This window comes from Notolabrus celidotus, chromosome 19 (genome assembly GCF_009762535.1).
Source record: "Notolabrus celidotus isolate fNotCel1 chromosome 19, fNotCel1.pri, whole genome shotgun sequence".
In the NCBI taxonomy this organism is placed as follows: Eukaryota; Metazoa; Chordata; class Actinopteri; order Labriformes; family Labridae; genus Notolabrus; species Notolabrus celidotus.
Window position 1 is genome coordinate 2,326,277 of NC_048290.1, and position 11,246 is coordinate 2,337,522.

Sequence of the window (11,246 nt, forward strand, 5' to 3'; positions counted from 1 at the left end):
AGAGCGAGCGCTGCGACAGTTTGTTGTTTGAGTTTCCGAGACAAATACGTCGGTAAAATTAGCATACTGAATGTTTGAGGCTACACACTGCAAAGCCAAAACAATCAGCCTGAAGGTGGCGGGAAACAAATCCAGACTCAGTGAATGCGGTGGGTGAGGTTTCTCTTTCGGGGGGGGGACGTTGGAGAGTAAAGCTGGGTCCTTTAAAAAGAGGTACTTGTCACTTCAGATGGAGTTGCTCCATTTGGTTTAAAGCCGTGTTTCTTCTCTTTGAGGCTGTGAACGTTAGCTGAGGGAAGAAGGAGGAGTGCAAGGTAGACATTTTGCCACTGGACAATACAGTATATATACTCAGTGTAACAATCTTACACTTTCACTTTCATACATATAAAGGGAAACAAACAAACTTCCAAGAATCAACGTTTTCTCCTTCAGCAACGTAATGGTTTTATACACATCAATACCAGCTGTTACTTTTGTAGTTTGCAGTGTTTCCTTTTTTCTTCAAGTCCCCAAACTTTTCAGGGAGGAAAATGACCCTTAAACACATCTCACATCTCAATCCTATTATCTCAGGCAGTCCAGTATTAATGCATGGAAGCCCATTCCTGCCAGTAAATTAAAGAAGCAAAACGTATCCTGGATAGTTATGGGAAAAAAAGTTCATCTTAAGTCTTTATGATGAGATAAGAAAGTCTAAATTATAAGATAAGAAGATCAATGTTGCATTACAGGGCTTGAAATAGCATTTTTTTGCATACGCTCTTGGAATTTAATCTCTGCAATGAGCACAAATAATTGTTGTGATATGACTGTTTCTTACCCCCAATTGCTCTCTAAAATTTTGGCTGATGCTCCCTAACTCTTTGAAGTTTGGGGCACTAATGCTACCAATTTAAATGTTAAATTTAAGCTATGCATTTTGAATAACTACCTCATTGTTTCAACTTTTTATCTTGTGATTATATACTGTATCAAACACTTGTTTTTAAATCAAATTATTAAGACTTTTTATCTCATAATTTTGACTTTCTCTGAAATTTCGATGCGTCTCAAAATTTAAATGTTTTAATCTCAGAATATTGTTTTTTTTTAATCTTTTAATTATGACATTCTATCTTTTAGCTTTGACTTTTAACTCAGTGACATTTTATCTCATAATTTTGACTTAAATTTCGATGCGTCTCAAAATTTAAACATGTAAATCTAAAAATATTGCCTCTTTCTTTTAGTTTTGACTTTTAACTCCTAATGCTTTCGAGATGATCCAGAGCTGTTACGCACTAGTGTTTAATTTTAATTTTATCAAGCTTCTCCAGAGAAGAAGCTTTGTTAAGAGCGCTGAAAGTTATATCACAGATGTCATTACTCAACGTCAACGTGTGCTAGTGTCCCCTCCCGATCCAGCTCATCATCTATATGTGGATAGATTGGAGCTCTGTCAGGATGAGAGTGCACCGCGCAGCTCTGCACAGCAGGGAGTGGGGATGCAGACAGCTCATCTCTGCAATCAGATGCAAAACAAGAGCAAACTGCACAGAGCTGCAAAACCTTTGCATGTTTGCACTAGAATATCATCATGTATATATGAAATACTTCAAAAAAAATCAAATTATTACGACTTTTTATCCCATAATTTTTGACTTTCTCTCAAATTTTCATGTGTCTCAAAATATGGATTTTTTGTCTTTTAATTATGACATTCTATCTTTTAGTTTTGACTTTTAGCATAATTCTAACTATTAATTCTTCTTTTCTTTACTGGTGGAATAGGCTTCAGTCGTATTACAAACTCAACAGTCAAAGAATCTCATTGAACGTCATATTTCTTGTGATTGAGTGACTTTTGTTCCATCACAGTTTAATACGTTGCCTTCAGGAAAGTGTGTTCGTTATCACATTTGGCCCCTCTAGCGCCAAACCCTCGGAATAAGATTTGCATGAACGTTGCTTTCGGAGTATTTTCACTTCAAGTCAGAGAGGATAAAAAAAAGGAGACTCAAGTAAAAAAGGGCGATTTGGTCATTTAATCCTCCGTCAGCCAAATCTCTCTCGAACGAGCATCATGAGTTTCTTCTTGCCCTTGTATATCTGTTTCAGGTTGTCTATGAACTGTGTGAACTGGATGGGTCCGTCGTGCGCCATCAGAAACGTCTCTCTGGCTTTACTGAGGAACTCGATGAACTCGCTGTAATGGCGCGGGCTGATGTGCGTCAGCCGAGAGTGCGTCGTGTTGATGTAAGCCCCGATCGTGGCGTCCAGTAGCTGCCTGAGGGGAGCCTTATCCAGAGGCATTAGCTTCCCAGAGTTCCTGCGGCTGTGCAACGCCACCATCCCCGGCGTCGTTAACGTGCACCGCCGTAAAATATCCGACAACACTGTGGCGCATTTCACACTCTTCACCACCAGGGGGATGACGGACGCCAGTTCATTCTTCCCCAGTGAGTGACTGAGAGCGCACGCCCAGAGCACGTCGTTGATGGCGGGGTGTGTGTCTTGGTTGTAGCTGAGGTTCAAGTGAGTCATTGCTAACGTCGCTAATTTGTAAGCCCTCATGGGATAGCCGCGGTGCTCCATGTAGCGTGCTATTGTAAACAGCTGTGTGTAGTTCATTCCCGTCGAGGCTGCGTCCAGTACAATCTGATAGGCCGTCTCGAAGGCAATGTGGTCCTTCTCGCAGAGAGTCAGCGCTGACAGGGCACAGTTCTGGGGGTCCTTCATGGCACACTGCAGGGCCAGGGTCCGGGCGGAGTTGGCCAGGTTCTCCTGCTGATGGCAGTCGAGGTGGAGGCGGACGATGGTGCTGTTGGACATGACGGTGCTCGCCACGACGCTGGTGGCTTCAGTGGGGGTGAAGAGGGTGTACCAGCTCTGCATGATGCTGTCCAGTGCAAAGACACCTGAGAGAGAGAGAGAGAGAGAGAGAGAGAGAGATGTTATTACAAGATTTAGGCGTTTTTTGGTGTTCCACAAGGTTCAATCTTGGGTCCCCTTTTTTTTATATACTTTAAGCTAATAGTTTTTTAACTGGTTATAAAACAGACTGATTTATACTCATGTCTATATGAGCTAGAAATGTAACAAGCCATTAGCATTAAGATTTATTCTTTCTATATAATGTTTATAATTCCTGTTAGCACTGGCGCTAGGTAGGTTTCAGACTAGGCTTCTTTTTCCCCCCCAAGTTTAAATCCCAGCTTCATGACGGACATGTAAAATAAAGATGGATGAGGTTTTTAATTAAAAGGACTATTTAATCAGTTACAGGACAATATCAGCACAGAGATACCTCACCCCTCTTTGTCCACATGGGGGCGCCAATATCAACAAAACCTAAAAGCTACCCACAGGAGCTAAAAGACAGCTAAGTCCCTTTATTTTTCAGTATTTCTGTGAAGCATTGGTCCCGATTTAATATTTGAAAATGCTCCTAGAAAATTGACAAATTCTTTAAATTTGAGTCATATTTAAAATATCTGAAGTGTTCAGCTTTATGAGGCTACAAACAGATTATAATGGTTAATATGTTGCTAGTTTTGGTATTTCCATTCGTCAAAGCATCAATAATAATAGTTATTACTCCTAACAGCAACATTATATTGCTTCTTTTGATCGTAAGTGAGTTTAAAACAAATCTACTGCTTCTTATGTGAAGTCATGATATTAAAAAGCTGTTTTAAAGCTTAACTTCTATCAAATTAAAACATATTCATGCTTTAAAAATGTCGACAGAGTTCTTGAAGTCATTGCAGTCCAAACTGTCTCCTTAAATGTTTCCAGAATTCCAGCTAACAAACATGAAAACATGCGTCACTGAGTCAGCAGTCTCACAATGGCTCTTTACCGTCTGATTGGATATTTCATTTCTAATTCTCTAACATTACATGACCTCGCCCCGCTCTGCATCACCAACTGGCACGTTCTCAATGCCTCCATTCAACCCTGCGCTCACAGAAACAGGGACTCCTTGTCACTCCTCTGCATTCAGGCAGGATCATCTGGGAGGAGGGTTTCCCCCTATAGAGCCCGGGCTCCTCAGAACGCAGCTTCCTGTCCACTTCAGGGAAATCAGCCACCGGGGTTCAGTATTCAAGTCCAAACACGAGGCTCACTTAATCAGCCGAAAACCCACAATCTTTCATAATTACTGCCCTGCCAGTCATCCCTCCCCCCGCTCTACCCTTCCACTGAAAACCTCAGAAAGCCACTTTTTACATCCTGAGAAATGAGTCCTGGTCCTGATCAGGCATACTCTAATATTTCAAACTCATCTTACAGAAGCTCCACTTTTATTTGGGACATTTTGGGGGTTTTAAGAGTTAATTTGTTGATACGTTTTCAGATCTTCTGCTGTTTTTAGAGGGTCGTAGCTAGGATGGAAAATCTGTGTTTAGGTTTTTCAGGGTGAAATGAACCTGAAGAATCACTCAGAGTTTTAGTTTAATGTCCTGTTTTTGTCATCAGGACCTTTAAGTGTCTGTTAAACTCAAACTCACCAGCCTCTGTGGCACAAGTGACGAGCCATCGCACCATCTCTCTCCTCCGCCAGTTCAAGGTAGACAGCGTCATCCTCATCACCTATAAGAACCACAAGATTAACTCTGACTCTGTCTTAAGACTTTACACACAGAGGAGTGTGTTAGTGTGTGTTAGTGTTTGTTAGTGTGTTGTTTACCTGAAGACCCAGCTCCAGGGAGACTTTGAGCAGCGTGATGTCGGGCAGGCTGTCCATCAGAGTGGCGATCTTGAACGCGTCCTGGGCCAGTTTGAAGATGTGGGAGGCAGAGTGGATGTTCTTTTGGATGGACTCTAACACTGTTTGGAGCGTGCAAGCATCACCTATGGACACAACAGATAACACAGAGACAAAGAGACATGGTTAATCTTCTTATCTCATCAGTTAAAGTCAGAGTATTTCATCAGAAATAACCTCCTCTCTTTCTCTCTCCAGTATATCTTTTAAACGCCCAGCTTCACTTCACAAGTTGTATTTTGGGACAGCTGAAGAGAGACAGGAAATGTGGGGAGCTGATGGTCGAGGCTGGGAGTCGAACCGGCGACCTCTGCGGCGAGGACTAAGGCTGGTTTATACTCTGACAGCCCGGTCGTCTGCTTCTGGCCCCGCTACGATCTCTGTTTCCTTTTCCACAGAGATTCAGAGCGTGTTATGTTAATCTACAGCTGATACATGTTGCTGTTTATCATGCAGACATGATTACAGCTTTAGACCGCTCGGCCACCAGTACCCTGCAGCTTCACTTTTTTTTAAAATAAGACATTATGGTGCTGTGTCCATTACCGCCGTTTTTAGCACTGAAAGCTCCCATTTTCTATTCAAACTCAATGTGATTCAGCGTCCTCAGCGCAAAAACGACCTCAGAGTCAGCTGATTTTTGAACACCACTGCGCTCATCAATGTCACTATTTGATCACCAGCCAATCAGAATCAAGTAGGAGCGAGACATCTGATATCAGCTTTGTCAACAAGAATGGCGACGGTCCGTACGGAGGAGAAAAGTTATGGCACTCGTTTTTTCAAGGTATAATTTCAAAGATTAGAGCTGCTGCTGATTCTACAACACGATTTCTATCTTTAGTTTTTACAGTTTCTTGATGAAATACTGTTGAATGAAATGAAGTATGAAGTATACAGGGCAATTTAAAACAGACCCAGCAGAAGTGACGCAGGATGACTTTCGTAACCTGGTGAGAAGCGCTCTGAAGTTGAGGACATGTGCGCTCAGAGTGCAAAGAAACGCGGCAGTGGACACAGCACCTAAACCTGATTTTGGCACAACCTGCTGTCTGCTGAGTTTAGTCTACCTCAGACAAAGACGCCACATGACAGCTGATGATTTCACCTTCCCTTTGAGTGTTGAACACTGTTCCCCTAAAACCCCCAGAAGCCGTTCCCCCCCGTGTTAGAAATGTCCGTCTGTGCGTACCTTTAGCTGCAGTGAGCATGGTGGAGGCCAGCTCACACTGTTGGGTCTCAATGTGGCTGAGAGTGAACCAGCGAGGGAGCCGGTTTGGAACCACGGACACGATGTGGTGAGGCCGGGTCAGGTCGGAGGAGGGGGACGTGGTCTCCAGGACCGGCAACCTGAACACAGAGAGGAAACTTTATTAGTTCTTGTATGGTAAACAAACAAAGAGACAGTTCTGCGTTAATTGATACAAAGACGTTTTCAGGATTCTTTTAAATGAAGACACGTCGATGCCTTTAACTCTGAAACACTTTAAATCCTGTTAAACCTGCTGTGATGCCACTTTTCAGCGCGCTAACGTTCCTCCTTTGTAATTCAAGTGTGAGATTAAAGAAACATTCAGATTTACATATCACACAAATCAAAGCGCCTTAATTCAGACGAGAGGAAATAAAGTTTGGTAACACCCGTGGCGGTCAGCGAGGAAACCAACAGCGTGTATTTATTATTCACACATTTTATAAAACTCGTTTTCAGCAGCCTTGAATTATTTAGTGAATATTTTAGCAAAAGGAGGTTTTGTCATTAAACTGTGCCCCAGATAGCTCCTAAATCTGACTCTACTTCCCCCTCGCTTTCTCCATCTCTGGATTCATCGTCCTCTTTAACACCAGAGTGAGACGAGGAGGAGGGAGAGGAGGCGTGTGAGACTGGAGGAGCGGTAACTCAAAGGTCTCCTCCTTCCTGCTCCTCCTCCTTAGAAGACATGGAACTAAATCTCCTGCAGGGTGTTTGATTCTTAAAACACTGTTTTGGTGTTCTGTAGTGAGAGTGAGGAAAACTGTGCACAGGTAAAGTTAAGAGGCTCCCTCTATCACATCAAACTCTCTCAGAGATCTATCGCTTTAAACTCAGATACGCCCAAAAAAGAGATTCTTGAATCAACATTTGATGAGCCTAGAGGTGCGAAAAAAGCACTTTTCTCATTGCCTATAAAGTGAAGACACAAGACTAGCATGTTTAATTTCAGTGCAGATGTCAAAGTGGACTTGTAGACTTCTCGACTCACCGTATGGCCCTCAGTGCAATTTTGTACGCCAGCTCGGCGTCGTGAGGTAGCAGGGAGGTGAAGAGATACTTGGCAAACGTGTGCATGGGGACGCTCTCTCTGTGGAGTAACTCCCCCAGACCGCTGTAAGGACCCGCTGCAGGAAACACAACAAAAAACAGAAGTCAGGTCAGTCTGTGCAGAAGAGACAGGGATGTGAAAACAGAGAGTTCAGCAGGATAGTCAGAGCGAGATTGACCGTCTGACTCAGGGTGTCAGACTTCACATGAATCACAGACCAGATTAAGAAAACGTCTGACATCATTCCAAACTTTTATCTTTAGGTTCAGATGATTTGATATCAGCCTGATTACAGCAAACAAAAACATCTTATGTCTCAGCAGATGTGTGTCTAACATGAGTCTGGTCCTGCTGGAGGTTTCTGCCTGTTAAACGAAGTTTGTCCTTGCCACTGTAACTTGCTAAATGAGATCAGACTCAGTCCTGTCTTTCCCTCTCTCTCCTCTCTCTGCCTGTCTCTCACTTTAACTCTGCCTGTCCCATTAAAGTTACTAACCATAGACCTTCCTGGAGTCCCTGAGCTCCCTTGTCTCATAGGTTCCTCTGGATCTCTACCGTAGACTTCCAGCTGCTACAACTACTACTATCCGTCTCCCGACTATCATCTCTCTCTCTTCATCTCCCTCTATCCCTCTCTCCAACACGGTCTCGGCAGATGTGTGTCTAACATGAGTCTGGTCCTGCTGGAGGTTTCTGCCTGTTAAAGGAAGTTTGTCCTTGCCACTGTAACTTGCTAAATGAGATCAGACTCAGTCCTGTCTGAAAGATGGGATCCTGTCTATCCCTCTCTCTCCTCTCTCTGCCTGTCTCTCACTTAAACTCTTCCTGTCCCATTAAAGTTACTAACCATAGACCTTTCTGGAGTCCCTGAGCTCCCTTGTCTCGTAGGTTCCTCTGGATCTCTACCGTAGACTTCCAGCTGCTACAACTACTACTATCCGTCTCCCCACTATCATCTCTCTCTCTCTCTTCATCTCCCTCTATCCCTCTCTCCAACACGGTCTCAGCAGATGTGTGTCTAACACGAGTCTGGTCCTGCTGGAGGTTTCTGCCTGTTAAAGGAAGTTTGTCCTTGCCACTGTAACTTGCTAAATGAGATCAGACTCAGTCTTGTCTGAAAGATGGGATCCTGTCTTTCCCTCTCTCTCCTCTCTTTGCCTGTCCCATTAAAGTTACTAACCATAGACCTTTCTGGAGTCCCTGAGCTCCCTTGTCTCATAGGTTCCTCTGGATCTCTGCCGTAGACTTCCAGCTGCTACAACTACTACTATCCGTCTCCCCACTATCATCTCTCTCTCTCTTCATCTCCCTCTATCCCTCTCTCCAACACGGTCTCAGCAGATGTGTGTCTAACATGAGTCTGGTCCTGCTGGAGGTTTCTGCCTGTTAAAGGAAGTTTGTCCTTGCCACTGTAACTTGCTAAATGCTGCAAAGTGCTCTGCTCATGGTGGATTAAGATGAGATCAGACTGAGTCCTGTCTGTAAGATGGGACTGGATCTGATCCGGTCTTAATGTTGGGTCTTTGTTAATGATAGAACATAGAGTACGGTCTAGACCTGCTCTGTTTGGAAAGAGTCTGAGGAGAACATTTGGTGTGATTTGGTGCTTTATAAAGAAAGATTGATTGATTGTGGTCTCTATTTCCTTCGTTAAAGCACGGTGACACTTTGATGAAATAAGTCTAAATGAACAAAGTAAATATTTAATTTCTTAATCCAGAAAAAGGTGAGTTTTGATCTTTAACTCGTCAGATCTTGGCAGCACAGAAATGACTTCTTTCATTCGTTTTCTTACGACTCTTGGAGATTATAATTCAGTTAAATAGAAGTTTTTCTTTGGTCTTCCTGCAGGTAGATCACATTTTTGAGGTAAAACTATGAGAAGAGTGTTTAATTTAACGAATGTGGAAAATTTAGACCATTAATCCTTATTTTCAAGCTCTCTAACACAGAAGGGAGAAAATGTTTGAGGCTCATGAAAACCTTATATTTATAGATTTTTAGTCAACAAGAAAGATCTCCCCATTAAAAATGCTCAAAGAGTAAAATGTTCCACAGCATATGAAGCTAAGTTAGCCCAGGCTTTATGTAAGCAGGTTTATTGTGCTGGGTCTGGACTGTAAAAGGGCCTTGAACCATGAGGAGCCACATCAAATACACAAACAGGCTTATGATACACCTCAGTGCACACACATTCATTCAGAGGATGTAAGCAAACACACTGACAATGCCATGAACACCCAAGTACAAACAGTCAGAGTGTAAAGAACACGTACGGCACACTGAAGTACGCAGAGTTAACACAACACACACACACAGTCACACACAGTCACACACACATGGTCACTGATAATGAAAGCACAAAGAACTGGTTGTGTTTCAGGGAGTCGTTCGTATGTGTGTGTGTGTGTGTGTGTGTGTGTGTGTGTGTAGATAATCTCTGTTTACAGATTCTACATGAAAACATTGAATCTGTACTCAGTAGGGTCTGGATTTGGAGCATGGGAAGTAGTCTGAGTAGGAGTGACCAGGAGGTTTTTGGTGCACGCTGGAAAATCTGTCAGTATGGAGAGCAAAAGCAGGCAGAACACAATCCACCATGATGACATCCAGATCCAGGCACCCATCCGTGATAATTCGATTTATTTCGCTCTTCTCTCAAACATTTACACTTGGACAGCAAATTCGCTCGACGCTGTGTCGCAACAGCCAATCAGCGTTTAGATTTCCTGACTTCAGGAATCATGCATCAATCATGCATTCCATTTAAAAAATGGTTTCCTTCTCCTCTAGTTCAGGGGTTCCCAAACTTTTCAGCCCGCAACCCCCAAAATATAGCTTCCAAAAACTTGCGACCCCCACTGTCCCTCAAAGTGATTTAATGTGGCTTCATTTAGCTGGTCTGTAGAAAATGACCCTACCTATATGAGCATGTGTCTGTGTTTCCTGTGCAGTTATGAATGAACCTGCTGCTACTGATGCTTTAGATAATTAACTGTTCACTAACCCTAAACTTAGGCTGAAAACTCATTACATTTTCTATTTTCAAGGTTTTATTTCAAGGTTAGCTACTATTTTTGTCAATATTTTTTACTGGAATGGGTAAAATGTAGTATTTTTAGTTAATTAAGAAAAATAAAACATTCTGGAAGACATCTCACAACCCACACTTTGGGAACCCCTGCTCTAGAGGACAGAGCTATGACGATGTATTACGGCCATTGTAGATAAATAAAACTAATCCAGAGAAGAAGCGTACTATTCTCAGATTAAACTCACAAATTTGGGTGAAAAAGTATCAAATTTGTTGGATTATAAAGTTGCAAATTTGTGATAAAGAAAGGCGTGTTATCTCATAAATTTGCAACTTTCTTCTCACTAATTTGCGACTCTAATCTCAGAATATCACTCCTCTCTTTTCCATAATTATTATTATATTAACTGCAAATTAACCACAAGAAAATCTAGTTCTCCCATTGGCTCATCTTGCTTAAGTAAGGCAAAGTGAAGTCTGTGTGTAACTTGATGTTTAACGGTGAAACTGAGACTCATCAGAAAGTAATAAGCGGTCACTACTCCAGGGGATCTAATGGACCAAAATTGACGGCAACAGCAGCAATGACTCCCAGCCATGACCATATGCATGCTCATTGCTTCCTCTATTTTCCCCCTGATCTATTTCTGCTCGTTAGAAATCAAAGCTAGCAAAGGTGGTCTTCAAATCTCAGTTTGCCGACCATGCATGCAAACAAAGAAGTCTTTGATTCGTACTCACCCTCTAGCAGAAAAGTCGCTTGTTTCCGGAAGATCTTCACCAAAGTGTCGTCTAAATCGACTTCCTGAAGCCGGGCGAGGAGCTGCTCTTCGTTCCGGCAGACCTTCTCCTGAGCGTAGAGTCCGTCCGGCATCACACGCTGCTGCCCCAAACCGATTAGAGCCGTCTCCACCGCCAGGGACACGAACGACTCGCCGTCCTCCAGGAAACGCTGCTGCGCTGGGCAAACAGGAAGCTCCGCCCTCCGGCCTGAACCCTGGGAGCCTTCGAGAGAAAGAGAGACATGGAGCCACGTGAGCATCAACCAGAATCAACACAGATGTTTGGCTGAGGGGGGGTCAGGTATTAGGACTCCTTGTGAAAGAGGGTCGACACACAGACGGTCTGAGAGGGGGGAGGGATGACTCAGGGAGGA

The 11,246-nt window shown here is 43.1% G+C and overlaps 1 protein-coding gene across 1 annotated transcript in view; it reads right to left on the reverse strand.

Annotated features, from left to right (window-relative positions):
• Positions 1-422: 422 nt before the first annotated feature.
• Positions 423-11,246, reverse strand: part of zswim6 (zinc finger, SWIM-type containing 6) — a 52,433-nt gene continuing 41,609 nt past the window's right edge. Inside the window, exons 9-14 of the mRNA XM_034709721.1 lie at positions 10,832-11,095; positions 6,997-7,132; positions 5,946-6,103; positions 4,676-4,839; positions 4,497-4,578; positions 423-2,900 (exon numbers count right to left, since the gene is read on the reverse strand). Of these exons, the coding sequence (XP_034565612.1) occupies positions 2,038-2,900; positions 4,497-4,578; positions 4,676-4,839; positions 5,946-6,103; positions 6,997-7,132; positions 10,832-11,095 (1,667 nt within the window). The 3' untranslated portion in view covers positions 423-2,037. The remainder of the gene's footprint in view (positions 2,901-4,496; positions 4,579-4,675; positions 4,840-5,945; positions 6,104-6,996; positions 7,133-10,831; positions 11,096-11,246) is intronic.